Source organism: Cyprinodon variegatus, unplaced genomic scaffold (assembly GCF_000732505.1).
Source record: "Cyprinodon variegatus isolate N-32 unplaced genomic scaffold, C_variegatus-1.0 Scaffold236, whole genome shotgun sequence".
Lineage (NCBI taxonomy): Eukaryota > Metazoa > Chordata > Actinopteri > Cyprinodontiformes > Cyprinodontidae > Cyprinodon > Cyprinodon variegatus.
The window spans coordinates 439,529-461,598 of NW_015150689.1; the positions used below are offsets into that span (position 1 = coordinate 439,529).

Consider the following 22,070-nt stretch of genomic DNA (forward strand, 5'->3'; position numbering starts at 1 on the left):
GAGATTTAAGTCATAATTCTTAGGAAAAATGTCAGGATTCTGAGAAAAAAAAAAGTCAGAATTCTGAATTCTTATAAAAGCAGTGAGAAATTTAAGATTGGACTCATAATTCTTACTTTTTCCCCCATATTAAACTAAAATATATATTTTTTTTTTCAGTGGCCCTAATCCTCTTCCATAAAATTCAGTGTGAGGAATTCAATGTGTAGAAAAGAATATCTGTGTTTAAAATTCGGTGAACAAAAAAGGCAGATTCCAATGAGACTGTGTTTCTTCCATAGAGTCACATAAATCACTCACACTTATCAAACTCTTCATCGCTGGACTCGCTCAGAGCTTCTTTAGTGAAGCCTCTTCCTGATCCACTTGTCCCAGCATGACGGGTCTTGCAAATCATCCTCATTGACTACAAAGAAACAAATGTCCCTGTTAGATGGATCACACCGCTCTCTGCATCAAAAGCCCGTCTGTGTCATGACCGCCATGTTTAAATGGGAACCTTTTTTTCCGTTGACTCCAGTCCCTCATCCATCCAGCTCATCTTGGTAGTAACTCTTTCAAATGAGATATTATCGTTAATTTCATTCACTCCCCAGAGAAAGGTACGAGATTTAATATGGGATTTATAGCACACGGCCGAATAAAAATAATCCTAACCCTGACAAAATAAGCGAATTGTTATGCATCTGTAAACCCCGCAGCGATACATTTGGGGAAATAAAGGGTTAGCATTACCGTTAGCAACCAGCGGCTTACTAGTACTGATAATGCTAAAGCTAAACTAAGAAATTTTTTTTTTTTACCCCAAATCTACTGTTCATTCAAGACGACAGACACCAGATAAAACCGCTATAATATAAATACTATTTACCAAAGAATTACTGCGATAAGACGGAAGTGTCGGGAAGGCAATCACCGGTACAGTAAATTCAAACAGTGCACATACACCACGTCAGAAGTTTTCAGGAAGATAGACCAATCAGAGCAGGTTTCAAACAATACGTCATCGGGTCAACGGTCTTAGAGTGCGGAAATTACGGCAGGCCGTTTTGTCATTTATTAGCTTGACCGAAAATGTAATCCAGATGTCTATAATGCATTTCTTCATAGTCAGAATTAAAATTTCAGATCTAGAAACGGAACAAGGGGACAATATGGGATAATTCTACTAAATTCCATTAAGCTTGGATTCTATGGATTTGTTGCCCTGCTTGTGCTGCAGGTTCTTCACACCTTTTCTTCTCTGTAACATCTCTTGTAAATTTTCTGTTTGGGCAGCCGTTTCTTTACAGGTTTACAGCTGGATGGAGGAGTGATCGTAGACGTTTTCAAGTTTAAAACAGCTTTATAAGTTCATTCCGATTTTAAAAATGTTATCCCATACTGGTCTTTTGTGCTCTTAGATTTTATTAATGCCGTTTGGTAAAACTTAGAACTTTGGTAGAACTATAATGAAAAATGTTTTCAGTTTTATGCATTTATACTTCTTTCATCTAATTGTTGATCCACTAACAAAATCTTCCATGCATTGTCAAAACCTTGTTTCTGATCTTAAAGCTAGTGTGTAACTTTTAGCGACATCTAGCGGTCACACTGCAGCAACATGAACATCTCCCCCCCACCAGTACGGCGAGCGTTACGGGACAAAATGTCTTCCACGACGTCCGCATCACCTACCTTCTCAAGTGATGAGGTTTGTTTACATAGATAATTTTACAGATAGTATTTCATTAGTCTGTGTAGGGTATAGATTTCATGTAGACTTAAGATAATAAATATACCCGTTATTTTTTCTACATCGTTGTGACGTTTTGGCGATCTCGCAATCACTAGTTTGTTGGCTCTGCGCTGCCGTAGCGCAAAGATGTCTGCCTCCATGGCTGCGAGACCCGCTCCAATGTAATTATAAAATACGAATTCTAAGGCAACGCAAATATTAAGGTTAAGAGGCTGAGCTCGTAGATGATGATAAATAACATAGTTATGTATAATATATTACATTTCTGACTGTATATCCCTGTAATTATTACACACTGTAGCTTTAATGTCAAAAAACAACTCGGAGCAAAACAATTTGGTTTCAATCTCTTTTTTTTTTATTATATGTAGAGACTTGCAGCTTCACCAACAGCATACAGTTAAACAATACAAAACAGAACTGTTTAGAAAATACTTACCAATTTCAGGCTTGTTTAAAAAAAAAAAAAAAAAAAAACAATCCAATAAGATATTTTGATGTTTTAACTGAAGTTCAAACATGTTCCAAAAATTGCTTTTGTCCAATTATAAGCAGTTCAGTTTGACATCAAAAAGACGACACCTACTAAACAAAATCTTTTGACAAAATAAAAAGTTGGCATTTTTTGTGGGAGAAACTTTTTCAAAACGTACACATTTACTTCTTGTGGCCATTTAAGAGCAGCTCACACAAATTTGTCTCATACTGGCTTGATAAAGCTGATGAAACAATTTCAATGGTGCAACATTGTCATTTTAAAAACGTTTAACATTTAATTCAGTTCTAAACAGACCCAGTAAAGATAGATGGGCTTCCTCTCCACAAGCTGCATTTAGTCCCGTTTAAATGACAACAGGATTCAAAGGGAAATCCACTGTCCAAGGTACTGAAGGGAAAAGCAAGGTATTCACAACCTTCTCATGCTCACAAATTACACCAAGTGTTTCAGTGCAAGAGTCTCAGACAAGTCGCCGGAAAATATCTCAGGCTCTGGCTCACCATGTGACTCGACGACAAGCATAATGGGAGTCCAAGTGTGAACATTTGTGGGCTCCTTCAAACCAAGAGTCCCCAATTAGAGTAAATGAGAGAAATTGAAACAGTCACTGAAGAACAGGGAGTTTGAGTGAACCCGACCGTTCAAACGGCGCTGCTGATCAGGGTTAAAATCGTAGCTAACATGTTTCAAGTTCAGGCGTTTTCACTGGTCTCCACTGTTTGGAGTTTGACCAAGTGATCTGGCTTGTTTCCGCTGCTGTGATGTTCCCACATTTGCAGATAGAGCCTTTCCAGGTCTATTGTGTACTGCTTGGTGTTGAACAGAGGGCTGCAGATTCGTTGTTTCCAAACACGTGCTCTGATCATCTTTAGGCTGCAGGAGGTAAAAACAAATATTAGATGTACTGGAAAACTTTATTTCCTTTTAACTTGGGTTCAGATAAACGTTTACGTACTATTCCATGTCGGATCCCAATTTGACTGCTATGTCTTCATATTCCTGACGAGTCTGAGCAATCAGCTCTGGGCAGCCCAGACAATTCAGTTGTGAAGCAGCAACACGGGAGGCCAGAGTCTCACCTAAAAGATTTAAGACGTTATAATCAAAGCAAAAATACTTTAACTGTTTAAACCAAGATGATGGCTAAGCCATCTCACCTGGCATTGTGACCATGGGCGTTCCAGCCCAGAGAACATCCATGCCTGTGGTGTGACCGTTGCACAGAGGAGTGTCAAGGCACACGTCAGCCAGCTGGCCTCTTCTCACATGCTCCTCCTTAGGAGCCACGGGGGAGAAAATGATGCGAGACCCAGGCAGACCCATGTTTTGGGCGTACTGCTGGATGTTCGGCTCACCGACAGCGGGGAAGCGAAGGAGCCACAACACGCTGTTGGGCACACGTTTCAATATCTGCAGCAAAATGGGAGAATAAAAAACTAAGAATACAAGAGGTAACAGAACTGTTGGGATAATATGTATTCAACTTACATTAGCCCACATTTGGAGGGTTGGAGGATCAATCTTGTAGAGCTGGTTGAAGTTGCAGTAGACGATCGAGTCTTCAGGGAGACCGTACTGGGAGCGGGTCGTCACTACGATGGTCCGCAGCACCTCCTCCCCAGTTGCAGCTTTGTTATTGATCTAAAATTGGGAATAAAACAGTGCTGTCTTGATACTTTTGCTTATAGCTTTTTAGTTGAGATGATTAATTAAATCGCTGCATCTCCATAAAACAAGCATCTTCAATGACAAATGTTTCTTTAGATTTGATCCTAAACCACTCAAAATAGACATTTGTTCAGGTGGTACCTGTGTGGTGGCCAAGCCGTTGCTGACTGTGAAGTTGTTGATTGTGACCTGGATTTGGCCTTGATTGATCATGTTGATGATTGCCTCTGCTGCTGTGTTCATGGGAATAACCGGCATGGATAGAGCTCCGTTTGTGTCTCCAGCAGCAGGCTCCTGGTTGTTGTCACACTTCATCTGGTCACAAATGAAAAGTTTCAACTTCAAATCCTTGAATGCTAAAACAGAAAACTAATGATGCTACTCATAAGGATCAAGAATGAGGAGTTGCTCATCTTATGTTTTGACCCAAATACTTGCTTTTAATTCTCAAACTGGTTTGGTTATTTTTTCTTTTTTTAAACACACCTTTATCACTTTGACATCTGGCAGGCTGTCTAAGAATGCTTTCAGATCAATGCCGTTCAGAACAATCCGGTTGTCGAAGATGTGTCCGTTGGATTTGAAGTCAATCACAGCTTTTTTCTGCAGGTTAAACAAGTGTTACAACCGTTTCTATGTAACAAAATAGATCAATTCTGCCAACAATCTTGCTGGACAAACCTTAAGATGAGGGAACATGTTGGCATGATCTCCAATGAAGAAAGTGTTGGGCATGTAGGCCAGTTTCTCAGAGTACTGTTCAGCTACTTCGACGGGAGACGTCTCCTTGTCAGTGATGATGTAGTCCATGAAAGGAGCTCCACTGGTTCCAGGGTAACCAAGCCACATAGCCTGGTAAAACAATACGAAACAGCTGATTGAACTTAGGTCACAGCCACAACTAACTCAACTGTATTACAGTATGTCCTCCTCTGTATCAACGGTCAGAAACTGACCTGAATAGGGGCGGGGCGGAGGGCAAACAGCTCATTCCGAGCTCCCTTGGTGTATCCGTTCATGTTGACCAGAATGTGAATTCCATCCTGCTGAATACGATCAGCTGCCTTTCCGTTGCAAGGAATCTAAGCAAAAAAATAAATAAACATGCACATTTTTAGAAGAAAAACAAAAGAATTTGATATCATTGTGGGTCTACAGATTACACAGGTCTACTAAGTAGTGCCTTTTCACAATAAAAAAAACAAAACGGCTAATTTATCTAAAATGAATAGAAGAGTTAACATTTAATTTCTTTTTCAGGAATAGCCTTTTAATAGATTGAAGGATAGAATGGTGCTTGTAGAAAGACTGACAAATGTATAGACTGATACGAACTTTAAACCATGGGTTAATCAAAAACCAAATAGTGTCTGACATTCAAAATATTTTTCTATACTTTTATCCTCTACAACCGGACCAGAAGCTTTAAGTATTCAACTCCAAAAGTTACCTGGGAAAGGTCTGTGAAGTGATGAGCTTCTGCAACCACTTTCACACGGAAGTTAGTGTTATCATCAGGGCTAAGAGCGTAGCAGAAAACCTTTGGAACAAAATTCAAACATATTTTAGGCAACTTTATCCATTAAAAATAAAAAAATTAAAATAAATAGATGGATGAATATTAACCTCAAACTTTTCAGGATTGTGCATTCCAGGGATGGACTGCATCAGATGGGAGGTGGGGTGGTTGCCAAAGTCAGAGCTGACATATCCGACGCGCAGGCGACCGCCGCTGCTCTTCAAGTCCTTAGGATGTTCAAAAGCAGGTTTGTGGAGCGCATTAATCTGTGAAATAAATAACAATGTTAGACAACAAGATCAGACATTGATCAAGTCAAATATAACTTTTTTTTTTTTAAATCAAAACTCCCCACCCTCCTTTCAAATCATCCACCATAGCAAGCAACCACTCCACCACCAGCCCTGCTGCTCCTTAATAGCCAACCGATCTCTTACCTTCCCCATATCCCAACATCCAGACCCCTCCATCACCACGCACCCAAAAATATAGTTTAAACGTTACTTGCTTTGATCATTGCGAGTACCTTATCCAGGCAAAGGTTTCCATGGCGCTCGGCTATGGCCTTCCGGAAGCTGTGAGACAGCGGATACAGCATGCTGTGGTGGGGGTGCACCGAGGGCAAGCGGTTCTTGTCAAGCTGGTCAGCCACGATGCTAACAAGTTTCTTCATCCGCTCATCGTAATCTGTCCAGTCACATACAATCTGGAAGAGAGAGGGAAAAACAGAATTTTCACATTTATAGCTTTCTAAACACTAATTAGTGAACTAGATCTGAAGATAAACAAGATTATTCAAACCTGCAGGCAATGAGCCAAGTTGCAGTAAGCATCAGGGAAGTCTGGCTTGAGTTTAAGGGCTGTGCGATAAGATGCAATGGCCTCTGGGATGTTTCCAGAATCCTAAGGAACAAATTCAGAGCGTCATTTAAAAGCTGCATAGCAGGAATAACGTTCTCAAAGTCGATCTTAAAGAAAAATCCAAGTCTTAAATTCATCATCTAAAGCCGTTTTTGCACACTTTTACAGCCAAGGAGAAACTTTGAGAACAGCCCCACCTTGTGGATAGAAGCCAAGTTGCTGTGAGCATCAGCAAAGGCTGGGTTGATCTGGATGGCACGAGTATAGCACTGCAGAGCTCCCTGGACATCCTGCATCTCCTTCAGCGTATTGCCCATGTTGGAATAGGCATCAGCAAATGTGGGGCTGATCCTAAAATCAAAGCAAATGTTTCAGTGCATTTGATCAACATAAACTATGACAATATGCATCTGCAGTTACACAGACAGAAGACAGACTGAAAATATGCCTGGAGTTCATAATAAGCACAAACCTTATAGCTTCCTTGTAATGCATGAGGGCCTCCTGGAGTTTGCCCTGCTGTTGCAGGACACTGGCCAGATTAGAGTGAGCTGCAGCAAACTCTGGGAACACCTGAAGGACAAATAGAAAACATTCAGTTACTGTGCTCACATTCCCTTAAAACCAGATCAAATTAAAGAACGCTTTTAAATAACTAGGGTGGGGCAGCGAGAATCGATCAGAACCAGTTATAATGTATAAATTCTTCTGAAACATTTAAATTTTTATTTTCTATTCCTTGTTTTGATGCGCAGTCCATCGACCGGACATAGAAGTTGCCTGACACAAGTGTGTCCAATCACCCTTTTGTGCTTCAAAATAAAAAAATGTAGCTTAATGTTTATTAAAGAAATGATCAGACAGCTTTCTGGTGATAGGGATGATGGTATGAAAGGACGGTGCACAGCAGACATGATTAAACAACGCTGAACTCGTCTTTGAACTGCTGCACAGCTGCTGTAATAAGGTAGGCTATCTGAGGGAATTTGTTCATGTAATTCATGGTGCGCATTCCGCAGGAAGAGCTGAGCCTTGTTTACATTTTCTTCCTATTTACATCCTAACAGATACCTGCTTTGTCTCCTACACATTCTGGATAGAATAAAAAGCAAATTAAATCTGACAGATTTATAAGCGCAACTTCATTAGTCGTTTCCATCTGTTAATCTGGGGTCCGTTTCATATGATAAAACCCATTTACTGAACGGTGGCGTATGAAATGTGATAATTCCTCGTTCATTACTTTCAGATCAAGTTGAGTAGAGCAGAGACGAGCTCAAACGCTCAGCCTAATGCCACATCACAGCCAGGATGAGGCAAATAAAATAAAGTTGTCTTGTAAGACAGAAGTACCTGAGATGTCCGACAATGTTAAATGTGTTTTATTATGTTTTCAAACAGAAAGCTTTATGTGAAAATGTAACTTTGTGACTAAGTTTATATGATTTTTTTAGTTTATAGAATTTATTTTTTATATACGGCTTGAAAATAATTATAAAAATGTATAGTTAAATTCACACAAAGTTAGATTATCAAGGAATTAAATTTAATTGAGGTTCAGACTCTTTCTTCTAGACGACAGTCTGGTTTCACAGCTGACCACCATGTAAACTATAGGCTCCTTCCTCTTAAATGAATCGGGATAAAGACTGGATATCAACACGAGGAATCTGAATCGCTCAAACTAAACGATGCCCAACCCTAGAATTAACTTACTTCTAAGGCTTTTCTGTAAAGCTGAACAGCTTCTTCGATGTTGCCTTGCTCACGCTTTATGTTGGCCAAGTTGTTAAGAGAGTCGGCGTGAGTCGGACACAAACGCAAAGCTGTGTTGTAGCACTCCTCCGCTTCGGATACCTGGTTGTGACACGCAAGTCGAATTTATAAAAAGCTGACCAAAGAGGATCAAAACTATTTCAAATCTGGTACAACACAGAAGTGCACATTACGTTGCCTTTCTCCTTCAGGGCATTGGCCAAATTGCAGTAGGCATCAGGGAAGTGGGGCTGCAATTCAATAGCACGGCGGTAGGTGTCGATGGCGAGGTCAATGAGGCCTTGCTCATAGTAGACACAGGCCAGGTTGCCATGGACAACAGCATGGTTGGGACTCAGACTCAGGGCTCTCAGGTAGGCAGCCACAGCTCTGAAACCAAAACAATCATTCAAACTTTTCTTTTCGTCAATCGACATGTAACTGGGTAACATAAAAATGACAACATTGGATAAAATGGCAGCTTCTGTCCTCTCTGAACACTTGAATGTAGATAAAAAACTTTACCTTCACTGCAGACAAACGCAAGCTAATGTTGACAATTTAAAAACCATTAGCTTTATGCTGAGCTAGGTTAAGTTTTAGACCAAATTTAAATTCTAGTAATGTAGGTCCTATTTCATATTTGACTTGTATTACTTTCCAGTCTGGATGAATTTGGATATTACCAAGCTGCCACTTCACTAGATGATAATTAGAAGTAGCTTGACAACAGCTCACCACATCTCATTCTATTTGTTAGATGCAAAACCACAGGTTAGGGCGCAGCCTTTTAGACTCACCTATCAAAGATGCGGGCTTCTTTCAGAACGTTCCCCAAGTTGATGTACGCGTCTAGAAAGTTCGGGTCCAGAGTCACTGCCTACAATAAAAAAAAATACATTTTAAATATTTATTTAAGCATTAAAAGTAGAAACAATATCTAAAATCAGAGTTAAAGAATGTTTATGAATTCATTTTTTAGACAAGACTGAATGGTTTTAAGACCTTCTTGATACGACTTTACATTTATAGTCAAAATGTCTCATTGTATTTACTGCTAATGATGAAATAAGTTCAATTTGACCTATTTCAAGCAAACTTCTACCTTTATTCGCATTGACTTTTTACGTTTAAGTTTTTGATTCTCACATTTGTCAAATCAGTGCTTTAATTTTTAAAGCACAGCATTTATTCGTAAGAAAACATAACACAAAAATTGCCATATAGCTTCATAGCATTTTACTGTTTTAAATTAAAAAGGCTCTAAAGTAGAGGTCAGGACAGCTTTCAAAAGGTTTTGTTCTTAATAGACTTACTCTAAAAGAAACCAATATATTTCTGAAGCTTTCATCTTTTACAATAATTTCTAATCAAAAACTATTTGACAATAATTAATATTACTGTTACCTTTTCAAAATGATGGATGGCCAGCCATATCTCTCCCTGGGCATTGAACACACAACCCAAGTTGCTCCAAGCGACGGCAAAGTTGGGCTGAGTCTCAATGGCTTTCAGGTAACAAGCCTTCAGTTGGGTTACAGTGAAAACCACAGGAAAGAGGACAAGAGGTAGAGCGGGGAGGGATTGTAAAATAAAATAGATTGAGAATAAAAGTAAGAAAAAACAAAAAGGGAAGAGAGAAAAAAATTAGTGTCTGATCTCCAAGAAGGCAAAAAGTGAGTCTGCAGCATGGGCTCGCTGGCGCAAGTCTGCCGCGCAAAGCTGCATTGCTTTTTCCTACGCTGCGCTGATCCAACCAACACCTACACGTAGGCCCTCATCCATCAGTTATGGAAATATTATTTATTTTATTTAGCGACATTACTATTTTCACCTCAAACAATTTTTTATAGGTTAACCAATTGAAGCAATAAGGAAAATAAACACTAATGTTGTATAAAACCTCACAACCGTGGATGCAGGGCAGTTAGCGCAGGTGATGGTCCCTGTAAAGCATGCGCAACAATCGCAGGCGCGCTGTGTGGCTCTATTGCCACAACCACAATGCACCGCTTATCGCCGCTTGCTTGACCTTGCGCCTGGCAAAGGTTTTACTCGCCGCTGCGCTTGCCTATTGGCCACATGGGACAGCTGCAGACCACGAACCCCTGGCAGAGTAACTGCAACACCAGACTAGCCCATGCCTGGCACCCAGAAGGTTAATCATTAAAGAATGGGGCTGTAATGGTTTCAGTGTAAATTTTTCAAGGATGTCAGAAAGAAAAGGAGGATCGAAAATGAAGAGAAAATATATAAGAAATTCTGGAGACAAAAGTCTTTTTCTGTAAGCCGATTATGACTGAAAATTTGGGTGCGCTTGAGGGCGAGGCTGGTTTGAGTGGGGAGAGGTCCACAACCAACAGGCCAAAGGGAATGAAAGGGGATAAGGGTGAGCATGCTTGCGCTTTCCGCCATTTTGGTTACTTGAAGGGTATCGCTGCGCAGCCCCTGCGTCGCTGCAGACTCACAGCGCAATATCTGCATCATCAGAATGCTGAAACTCCAAGTAAAGAAGGGAAAAACAAAATAAAAAAAACAAGAAAATAACCAATATATAAGAGTTAGAGGGTTCTTACTAGTTTGCTTTTCTTAACACGTTTATAAGCTTCCATATTCAAGTCTCTTTTTATTTAATATAATACTGGGTAATTAGTATGGCTTATTTGCATAAATGCTTACTGTGAATTATGTTACTTATGATTCTTTTTGCTCTTCAAAGGAAGCCACAAGAAAGAGGAGCTCAAGCATGAAGTGAGGTTGTTTTTCTTTTGTTGGCATTTACAAACCCGTTACCATATTTTTGGACTTTGTCAGAGTGGCGGTCGCAGCTGGCTGGAAGAAGAGGAGAGGACTGAGGCTGCCCTAGTGTTCCTTTCCGCCAGGCACCTACGCAGGAATAGTGTCACCCACCTGAAACCTTCTAAATAACAGTATCAGTTGTGGAAAAAACCAAAAGAGACAAAATCAGAAAACAAGATCGTTAGTAAAAGGTTTCAAAAAATACATTCTTTTAAAATATGGAAATAAAACACCAAAACACAACAAACAAAAACTTAATGCTATTCTCAGTTTTCAGCCATGCAGTGGATGTAGCATTTCTAAGAAAACAAAGGGAATGCTTACAGGATAACTGGCAGGGAAGAAAGGCTTTCATGTGAACATTCAATCGGTGACATGAGGTCAGACTTCCAGTTAACCTTAGAATTAGCTTTTAAATCATCTTACAGGAGGGCAGTTACTGGCTTGATCTTTCCCATATGAACTGATCCCATTTCTTTGGGAATATTGATACATAATTAAAGAGGGAAGAAATATTATGTATTGCTTGTCTTTAACTTTCTAGCATTTTCATGAATTATTTCAAACTTTGTTTTCTTTATCCTGGCCTTCTTTCCTGAATCCTGGCCAATGGGTGGAGAAAAAGAGTCTGTGGATTAATTATTGTATCTAGAAGCCTCCACAGTTCTGAAATAAAGAGGTCATCGCAGTTGCTGCGCACGTTTCTGTCTTTCTAACCAAGCATCTGACGCAGGCGGTGGGGTACAGATAGAGAGCTGTCTGCTTGACGCTACTTCAGCCATTTTAAAGTGGAATTATCTGAAGAAGATGGTTATCAGAAAAGATAACCATCTGTATTTCATTTCAAAAATCAGATTTTTGTGAGTGCATGAATGAACAAATGGTGTGTGTTTGTGATGGGAGTGCAGATAAGGTTAGGCTGGATGGTCAGGAAGACAACTCGGAGCGCGTAAACCCCACCAAACCTCAGCAGGCGCGCGGGGGGCGGAGCGACAGAGCGGAGGAGGTTGTGACTCCCTGGTGCTCCTCCCCACTCCTTTACCCCCCTCTAGCACGAAATAAGATGGCCTGTAACCGGCAGGACAACTCCATATCTCCAGATCTGACCCAACCAAGGTAGCCACCCCCCTAGAAAAAATTTTATTTTGTAAAGCAAAGAAAATTAGATGGCAACTCCAGGGGGAATAAAAACACCCACAGACAGCAAACCAACATCAACAGTTAACCATTTGGTATTTTACATACAAAACAGGAGTATAGCAATTAGGTTATAAACCATCTTATTTTTTGCACTTCAAAGATAATCTAGCTTCTCATCAGTTCATGTTATCTTCCAAGACCGAGCCAGCATTTTTTCCTCCAGTTAGGACCACATGAAAATGCAGGGCCGAGGTTGGATCTGTTGGGTGAATTCAAAGACTCCAGCCTTTCTTCCTAAAAGGGCAGGGGCTGACCTTTACTAAAAGGTCGGAGTACAGCAAAAGGCAGTGGGACAAAACGGATATCTAAGGCTGCCTGAAAAAAACAAAATGAGGCTGTCTAAAATGTAATTTTTTTAGTGTCACTGTTAAAAACCTGATTGCTTTATATGAATGCTGACTGATTACAGTCCAAAATTTCCAACGGACTATGCCAAGCTGGGTAGAGAAGCTCTCTGCATTAGCTTTCATGGGCTGAAAGTGTTCTTCAAAGGGAATTTTTAATAATTCAAACTCTTAAAACATAAAGAGCATCTATACTTGGCCTTATTAGACACTTTAAATAAGAAAAAATAATAAAAAAAAAACCTAAAACAAAACATGAACACAAATATATCGGAGCCAACCCACTGTAACGTACCTTAGCCTCTTCCAAACGCCCAAGAGCTTTCAGCAGGTTACCCAGGTCACTACGCACACAATAGAGATCCTGGAGAGGAAGTTAGATTTTTTTAAATAACTGAACTAAATAATAGATTATGTTTCGGGGAAAAGCTAATTTTGTTTGCCTTACTGGGTTATACTGTAATGCAGACACATAAGCCTGCACTGCTCCCTCCATGTCTCCTGCAGCCACCAGGGCTGCTGCCAGGTTGATGTATCCATCGATGAAATCAGGCTTGAGCCTCAGTGCATGGCGGTAGTGCTCTATAGCTTCCTGCAGCTGCCCACGCTCCTTGTACACATTTCCCAGATTGGAGTAGGCCTCTGCAAGCATGGGGTTCTGTTTGATGGCCAGGGTGCTGAAGTGAGCGGACCTGGGAAGCAAATGGAGGAAAACAATAGTTAGACTCCAGAAGTCTTTGCTAGAAAAGGTGGTATAAGAAGGGAAAAATAAGAAACTTGTTTTGAAGCTGTAAAATTAGGCCCCTAGAAGCCCAACTTGTACTCTGATGGATTGAATCAAAGAGCTGCAACATTTTAAGCTGCTTTCACCTACTTCTGCTATGTTAAAATAAGGAGGCAGACAATGCACACATCATCTAGCTGGCTTTTAAGCATTACAGCTTGAAAGAAAAATATGATGTGCAGCAAATAAAACACCCCAGAACCTTTAAATGGCATCTACATCGCTGGCTTCTGGTAGACAATTCCTTGACAGACGATCCATCATAGATGTGGGCTGGTTAGTTTACACATAGACAACATGTTGAAACTGCTCTACATAATATTTATTTTGTATAAACGTCATTGACATGAGGTGCTAGGAAAAAAAAAAAAAAAAAAAGACATCCTGCTGACTGGGTGGGGAAGGTAAAACATCTTTACTCAGGGTAAACACAGTCAGGCATCTAAGTAAACTAAGGCTAATAAACTGTCCCTTCTCACAAGAGAAAAAAAAAAAAAAAAGACTTGATTGTCCACACAAAAGCATGTGTGATTAAAATCACAACATATATTAACATGGTTTCTGATCTGCATTTCTAACCACATATATAAAAGACTGCTGCTAAAACTTTATGAAACTAAAAACTACCCAAGGTAAAAGTTCTATAATTTGTACCTGAGAGAAAAAAAAACTAAAAACAAAACAAAACCTTGCTGCTAAAATGTTAAATGCAAGAGACTGTTGAAGCTACAAGCTTCAAGACTCTGGTCTGCTTTATCATAAACAAAGAGCAGAAGGAAGCCACCATTACCTTTAATTGAGGGAAAGAATGTATAGCAGAGGTGTCAAGTATCGAAGTACAAATACTTCGTTACTGTACTTAGATTAGTATATTCCAGATTACTTGAGTGCACACAAACCCAGAAGCCCCATTTGTTGACAGCTACCACCACACCACATGTTTGGTGTTCACTAAGGACTGTATAAGGGATACCTGTCAAGTCTTCGGCATTGGAAGTGGATGGAAGACAGAAGCAATAACACGCCTGTGTTATCAGGCTCCTGCCTCCAAAGCTGCATGCAGTGGCGCTCAGCTGCCTCAAAATCTCCTGACTGGTACTCCCGGTGCGCCAATTCGGCCAACCCTTGGAAGGAAAGCATACGTTTTGTTGGTTCTGGAGCACCAACATAAGCCAAGGAGGGGGGAAAACAACACGTTAGAGGTGATGGAAGGAATGAAAATCAGACAAATAATAAAAACAAAAGGATGTGCATCTTAACATTACAAAAACAATGCTAAACTGAACTTCAAAACAACTAGGAAAAAGGAAAAACAAGCATTGCTGTTTGACAAAAACAAAATTGAAGAGTCTGGGTTATATGGTTTTACAAAATATTAATTATTTCAGTTTAATGAGATAAAATACTAGGCTGACTAAATAATGCATTTAAAGTATTTCAAGATAGGATAGGTTAATTCAAGAATTATTTTTCAAATTCATACAAAAGGCTTTGGTTGTCAATCAGGGTTTTAATAAGTAAAACGAAACATAAAAAACAATAAATGTATAAGATGAAACAAATGGGGTGGATGAGGGGTGATGATGTACAGGTAAAAAATAAGACATGTTAACCTTTAGTCAAACAAAAGCTGCACAATATTTGCAAAATATGCTATATCTGACAATATCTGTGAATAACTTGCAATGAAATAATGATATTCTTTCTAAATCTACATACCAATTTTGTATGAAGCTAAAGAAAAAAGCTAAGTGATGGTCTTGATTCTAAATGGCCGTCTTTGTGTGGGGTTTGGACCATGGCTCTAAGAGACCTTTGTTGGTTTTGATGGGTTACAAAAGTGCAGCAAATTTTATAATTCTCAAAGCATTCCTCCAAGCTTGGCCACACCCACATGCTTTAATGTAGATTTTTTTTTTTTTTACTTTTAACCCCCCATGCCTTAGGTCAATGCATTGGAAGTCTATAACTCTAAAGTTCTAGCGGGAGTTCGCTCAGATACAACACGAGTAACTGGAGAAAAATGGCAACCTTGATCCAAAATAGCAGACTTCCTGTTGGGTTGGGACCCTTGCTCCAACAGACTTTTTGGTAGGTCCTGGTGGGTAACACAAGTGTCCCAAGTTTAATAACCTCAGCAAAGGCATGGAGCTGGTTGTTTTAGAGTTTCTTGGGGGCGCTGTAGAGAAGTCGAGCCACAGCCACCAAATACTAGGCTGAATTCCTGTGTGGAGTTGGACTGCACCATTTTCGTGCAGTTGCAAAGATCTATGTGGAAATGAGAGCCACAAATATCGCCATGGCAAAACGTCTCACATCTCCATGGAAACACAAATTGACTAAAACTCTCTGTGCCTTTAACAAAGACCAACATGTTATCTGCCTTTTGGACCAGTTTCAAGTTGATGAGGTTAAAAATGTCAGAGGGGGTGTTTTTGGTGATTTCAGAAGACCCCCCCAATTGCTCCCCAGTCACCCCACGATGGCAGGCAACTGCACCCCAAGGGGACGGGTTAAATACAGAGGTAAATTTCTCCAATGCGAGATCAATAAGTTGAATTATTATTCAGGCAGCCAAAGGGGCTCATTACTAACAAACATGGATAGATTTGGATGTTTTCTTCTTGTAAAAGTTGCTGCATTTTCAAATTTCTTGGCAAGTACTATAATTCAGGGCATGTCCACACTCCTTAAACTCAAGGTTTGATCACTTTTAATCTCTCATCCCTTATCTGCGTATAGTTTGAAGTCAACATCTCAAAATGCCAAGGAGGAGTTTGTTACAGTTCAACATGAGCAAAACTGAAAAATGGCAGACTTCCTGTGGGTTTTAGGGGATACCCACAACAGACTTTTTTTTTTTTTTCATCCATGGTTCTGCTCATCTCAGTTCAGGGGTGTGCCGTGGAGCCATTTGGTCATTCCAATTTTTGATTTAATTAAAATATCTCACTATGGGGACAACTTTCTGCAAAGTTTCATGAGTTTTCGTGCATGCTAAGGCCCCCTAAAATCTATTTTTAGAGGCAGAGGAATAATAAGAAACTTATGACTTAGAGTAGACCTTTGCTGAGCCTAAAAATAACAGCTGCAGTTTGAAACCATTCCCATACATGTTTGCCTACAGTTTACGTCACAATGCCCAAGCCCAAATGAAGACTGTAGTAAATCAGGTTTTCTTTGTTAAGGTGTGCTCATACCATCCATGTCAAAGCCATAGACAAACTATATTCACAAAGTGGATTTGGTAGTCTTAAATAAAAATAAATAAAAAAAATTTAGGCTTTCCTAGTAAAAACTGATTACCTGTTACTGTTGATGTTTTCCCTGCCAATAAGTCTAAGACTATAATGCATGACAGACAGCATTACAGATTCTTTTTTTAAGGTATATATGTTGAAAACGTAAGTGTATATGCTTTGATCCATAAATTGGAACAATTAAAGTGGAAACAACTTAATGTATCATCGTTTTTCCCCAATTAAATCAAAGTTCTTGTTTTCATAGAGTTCATGAGAACAAGATAAATATATAGATGTCCAGGCGTGGTTACAACTGGTGTATTACTCGGTACTTATTAGTCTGTATTTGAAAAAGACTTGCATACTTAAAACTATTTTGTATGCAAGGTTATTGTCTATGAAATGTAAACTGGTTTAGCTGGAAAGGAAAGAATCAAACACATTCGGGTCTTAGTCAACATATCCATGTAACATTATAGCTGTGTCCTTACGAAAGAATTATGTAACGATTCATAAATTCCAAAGGAAGAATGATTCGCTTACTATACAACTCAAGACGTGTCTTAAAAAACAGGCTTAAAGTATAACTGCCTAGGAGTACCTCCAATAGTTAGAAAGAGCAATAGTTACATTAAAAAGCCAACACCATCTGCTACAGATAGTACTGCATTTGCGCCATTAAGTTCCATCTAAAACAACATATTCAAGTTTTATCAAATCTTTATAAAAGATGCTAGCGTAAACAACATAAAAATAACCGATGAATTTGGTTTTCAGTCGTTAAAGTGACACAAGCCGAACATGAAATACGTTACACATGTTGCTAGCATATGCTAACGTAATACCCGGCCTCCATTGTTAGGTGCCTCCTTGGGTAAAGATGAAGCTCACATGAAACGTTTTAAATTTTAGTTCCCGTATTATAAGCTATATTGCTTCACATAAGTCTATGTTAAACATATGTTGACGTTTAGGCACGCTTTGGCCTGTTAGGAGAATTACATACATTATAATTTCCTGTACATGCTAGGTGCCGTTAGCCATATTTGAGATAAAGAACCAACCTGTGCTGTCGGCCACATTTCCCACTGAACTCGCCATCTCCTCTGTCTTCGGGGATTGCACGTTGGTCGTCAACTTGTCGTCTCAAGAGTAACAATTTTAGAGAAAAGCTCTTTTTATCTAGCCTTTAATCGGAGAAAAAAAAACGTTGCCTGACTGTTAGGGTCAAATAAACATACCAAACCTTTCTGAATTCTAACTCTTGGTAAAGGAATTTACTGTAAAAACGACTATACTGTGAGATAGTGACTAATATTATACTTTTCAATTCAATTCGATGAGCTGTTACTAGAAGCTTCTAACACTCCCGCTTCCTCTCTTCAACAAAGCAGGTAGTGAACATAAAATGGCGAAATGGGTGGAACTTGTTTTTCAGACAAACTAGGTCCACAAAATACCATTAAAAGATACGGACCAGGAATTGCATTTAACTGGACATTTATTTCAAGGACTATCAACATAATACAATTATTAAACATTGGTTTACTTATGGCGATAAGCGGTTTCGTGAAATATAAAATTTCATCGTAAAAAATTTCCCGCGGAAGAATATATTGGTGCAGTGAGACGAACCACTCATGCTGTCTGGCGCAGCAGCGCAACATTTGCAACATGGCGTTATGGCTAAAATAAGAGAGAAAGAAAAACAGGTCAATAAAAGAACAAACAAAAGAGCCCCTTTTTGCAAGTGTTTTGATAATACTTTCAAAATAGCTCAGTTAAAAAAATAGAAAACAACCACAACATGAACAATCTTAGAAACAAGCCCTCTTTCTGTGCATCAACAGCATCCTCAGCTTCACTGCCACCAAATATATTGGATATCCTCCACCATCCTGCATTTTTATACAATGCACTGCATTTTAGCCTCACATATTAAAATATTCCAACTCATAAAGAATGAACTAATCGTTAAGTTATGGACAGTTATGCAGGGCGTCATCTTTAATAGAAATATTAAATATAATTACCTAACAGTATTGAACCACAATAACATTAGTCGTTTTTTTTTGTTTTTTTTGTTTTTTTTTACAGATTGATGATAACTCGACAGAAGGACTGGAAATAAATTCAGAGGGGCTGGGAGAATTTACAGTACACCGGATCATACAGTCAAACTGATACAAAGTTTTCTGTCTAAGGAAAACCAATTGGTTGCATCAAATCATTGACTGGGATGCAATCCCTCACACTAAGCATGCTTGTAGCGACAGGAGAGAGGAAAAACTCCCTTTTAACAGGAACAAACCTCCAGCAGAACCAGGCTCAGTGTGAACTGCCATCTGCTGAGGCCGACTGGAGTTCAAGGAGACAGAAGCAGATATACAAAAAGCAACTGTAAAAGGCGGCCCCGTCCATGAAACACACAGCCAGGCAGACGAGCTCTGAGTCAACTCCCATGTCAGAGGATGAAGACCCAGTGATACCAGTCTATAGATGTCAATGATGTGCTCATTAAAAAGCATACAGTCAATAACAGAGGTGTCAAGTAACGAAGTACAAATACTCTGTTACTATACTTAGGTACACTTTTTAGGTAGCTATACTTTACTCCATTACTTATTTTTCTTCCTACTTCTGACTTCTACACATGTTCACACTAATATCTGTACTTTCTGCTTCTTGCATTTTTAAAACATACGTCACTTGTTACTCTTGGCTTCAGTTTAATGTTTATAACTCAAAGAATGGTTTGCAAAAATGAGCTTTCAATTCACATAGTGGCATTTTTTTAAGGTTACTTTATACTTTTATACTTTAGGTAGTATTTGGAGCACATACTTTTTCACTTTTACTTGAGTAAATGTTGGGATCTGGAGAGTCCTGAGTTACTCTGTACATTTCCCTAATAAACCTTGTTAACTTTTACTCTGTTGGTGTTCTGCATATGGGTTTAGCTCATTAAACCGATCATAACAGTAAAGAGGTCAAGTTGATACTTCAACTTTTACCAGAGTGTTTTTAAACTGCAGTATCTGTACTTCTACTTAACAAATGTGTGTACTTTTGACACCACTGGTCAACAGGCATACATGTGTGTGTATATATATATATATATATATATATATATATATATATATATAAAAAATAGCTTTTGAAATCGCTGTATTGACAAAAGAAATGTAAGGAATCAAAATCCTTACAAAAATTCTACATTTTTTTTAACATTATCATACTATTCAAAATTATTAATAAAAATAGATTTTTTTTAAAAAGAAAATCATAATTTCAACAAATTTTTAAAATACTTTAATTTTAATTTCAATTCATAAATACTTTTTAGATCCATCCATCCTCTCCCACTTATTCCGACAAGGCTCCAGTCCGTCACAGGGCAACTTTTTAATTCCCAAAATCAAAATTTAATGTTGTTAAAAGTCATATATGGGTTTCCTCAACAGGTTGCTATAGATTTTAATGGTTGTAGCTATGAAGGATCTCTGGTAGCAATTGCAGTGGCTCTGGAGAAATCTCTGACTGAAGACATTCTGTTGTACTGCAGTCTAATAAAGAAGGTGCTCAGGATTGTCTTCATATTATGAAAAAATCCTCTTTTTAAAATAACCTCCAGAGGTTCTAGAGGAGTTCGTAGGACAGAGTTGAACTTTGAATACACAAGTCATTTGCTCCGATGCTCTTAACCCAGCAGATGATAGAGGGGGAGATCCCAATGTCCACAACAGATTTGTAGAAGATTTGCAGCCTCTTATTAGCCATGCTGAAAGCTTCCTTAGGAAATACAGTCCTTTCTTGGTTGCATCCCAGTTGTGTCTCCAGTGTAGTTTGTTGTCCAGATGAACACCAACACCTCAACCACCTCCGATTCTTCTCCCATGTTGTTAATAGGATTCAACTTGCTCCTGTTTCTTCTGAAATTTACAGTATTCTCCCTCATGTTGTTCATGTTCAGGATCAGATGTTTGTTTCCACACCAACTCTCTGTTCAGCTTCTTGTCCATCCTTGATGCAGCCAATGCCTGCATAGTGAGCCGAGTATTTCTATAGATTACAGGACTTTGTTCTCTTCTGTAAGTCAGATGTGTACAGAGTAAAAAGGAATAGTGAGAAAACTGTCCCCTGTGGCGCTCCTCTGCAGCTGCTTGATTAGATAGTTGACTGTTCAGTTTAACAAACTGGGCTGTTTGTTAGGTAGTATTTGATCCAGGCAATTGTTGATGCCTTCACCTTAGTCTTCTGAAGTTTCTCACAAAGTAAGTCAGGCTTACTTTGGTTTAAATGCACTGGATAAATCAAAGAGCATGGTCCTCACAGTGCTGCCTGCCTTGTCTAAATGACTGTGGGTTTGTTGAAGCAGGTGTATGATGGCATCATCAACCCCATCGGGATAATCAAACTCCAGGGGGTCCTCACAGCTGCTTGTTTGATTACTAAGAAGGACCTGCAGGAGTTTCTCCAGGATTTTCATGATGTGGGATGTAAGGGCAATTGTCCAGCAGATTCCAGAGCAGTTTCTTTCCCACTGCCATTAGGCTGCTGAATGATGTATAAAATGAGGTTATAAAAAAAAACAAAAAACCCTAAATGTTGGAAACTGTAACTCACATACAGCCGTACGTTTACATTTGCTCTGCTCTGGCTTTTAGGTCTCTCTCTCAACCTGTTGTATAGAGACAAATAGATGGAAGCAGGAGGCAAACGGAGCATCACCATCTTCCTATTTGGTTGAGAACCATTCTAAAGAAGCTAAAAAGATTTATGTCAGAAAAGGAAGATCAAACCTCTGAGGTGTGAAAGGGAAGCTTGAGGCATGTTTGATTGACCGCAGGCAGAAGAGAAGAAGAGAAGATGTTTCTCAAAAGGTTTAGGAATAATTCAAACCAGTTAAACAGAATGAACATGTGGCCGATGGAAAGTTGTATTCTTCTCTGAGAGTAATACTTGATATGAACATGTTTTGAATTTGATTTTTGCAGCTTGGGGAAAAAAATTTAAGTATAAAATGACCTGCCGTGTGAAAGTGTTAATTTCCCAAATGATAGCTAGTTACATTTACTCAGTTACACTTGAGCAGCCTTTGGAAGAAAATTATCTTTTAGGAGTAGTTTTACTGCAACATACTTTCAACTTTTAGTTGGGTAATATTTTTATAAACTGGCACTAGTCTTACTTGGGAGTTTTAGGCTACTCTTCCATGAGTAACTTCACTGAATGTAAAACAAGCACATTTTAACCTTCATTTTTTATATATAGTTAATAATCTAGTTAAAGAATAAATTGTCATTGTAAGGTAGTTTATCCAACTCTAACATATATAGTATATAACATATATGTAAATATTAATTTCATAGGTTAAGTGTTGGAAAAGTTAGATTTGGAGAAGTTGGTCTTCTGCCTGGGTTTATTTTACAATAAATTTTGCATTTTTTTTTACTTTGAAACAACTAAGTTTGGAAAGACTTTGTATTTTTGGTCTGTTTAATTACATATTTTTACAAAGTCAATCAAATGCTATGATTAATGAGTAACCTTCCCACTAACTAATTTTTTACTATTACTCGAGTAATTTCTTGGAAGTTTACTTTTTACCTGAGTAAAACTATGTTCAAAGTAGTGCTACTCTAACTTGAGCTTAATGTT

At 38.8% G+C, this 22,070-nt stretch overlaps 2 protein-coding genes across 6 annotated transcripts in view; both read right to left on the reverse strand.

Annotated features, from left to right (window-relative positions):
* acrc (acidic repeat containing) overlaps positions 1-951 on the reverse strand; it is a 9,475-nt gene extending 8,524 nt beyond the window's left edge. Inside the window, exons 1-3 of the mRNA XM_015381539.1 lie at positions 872-951; positions 500-554; positions 301-406 (exon numbers count right to left, since the gene is read on the reverse strand). Coding sequence (XP_015237025.1) covers positions 301-406; positions 500-541 — 148 coding nt within the window. The 5' untranslated portion in view covers positions 542-554; positions 872-951. The remainder of the gene's footprint in view (positions 1-300; positions 407-499; positions 555-871) is intronic.
* Positions 952-2,367: 1,416 nt separating this feature from the next.
* ogt (O-linked N-acetylglucosamine (GlcNAc) transferase) lies at positions 2,368-17,806 on the reverse strand. Of its 5 annotated transcripts, none has more exons than XM_015381561.1 (22): positions 17,474-17,806; positions 14,141-14,321; positions 12,832-13,075; positions 12,679-12,747; positions 9,448-9,564; positions 8,841-8,920; positions 8,235-8,430; positions 8,002-8,142; positions 6,758-6,858; positions 6,483-6,636; positions 6,226-6,327; positions 5,933-6,130; positions 5,532-5,690; positions 5,356-5,445; positions 4,862-4,987; positions 4,587-4,757; positions 4,392-4,508; positions 4,047-4,220; positions 3,726-3,878; positions 3,395-3,647; positions 3,193-3,316; positions 2,368-3,110 (listed from the first exon to the last, which is right to left on the reverse strand). In XM_015381561.1, the coding sequence occupies exons 1-22, from the start codon at positions 17,508-17,510 to the stop codon at positions 2,930-2,932; spliced, it is 3,168 nt and encodes a 1,055-aa protein (XP_015237047.1). In that variant the 5' UTR covers positions 17,511-17,806; the 3' UTR covers positions 2,368-2,929. The 5 variants fall into 5 exon arrangements, with proteins under 5 accessions (XP_015237047.1, XP_015237051.1, XP_015237050.1 ...); XM_015381565.1 differs by having other exon boundaries at positions 5,951-6,130; positions 14,141-14,291; positions 17,474-17,805; XM_015381564.1 differs by having other exon boundaries at positions 14,141-14,291; positions 17,474-17,805.
* Between the last annotated feature and the right edge of the window lie 4,264 nt (positions 17,807-22,070).

Excerpts from the sequence above, each read along its gene's own strand:
- ogt (XM_015381561.1), bottom strand. The coding sequence starts at position 17,510 with ATGGCGAGTTCAGTGGGAAATGTGGCCGACAGCACAG. Across the intron at positions 13,076-14,140 it reads CAATGCCGAAGACTTGACAG|GTCCGCTCACTTCAGCACCC; the intron begins GTATCCCTTATA and ends TTTGCTTCCCAG. Across the intron at positions 8,143-8,234 it reads CCCTGAAGGAGAAAGGCAAC|GTATCCGAAGCGGAGGAGTG; the intron begins GTAATGTGCACT and ends TGTCACAACCAG.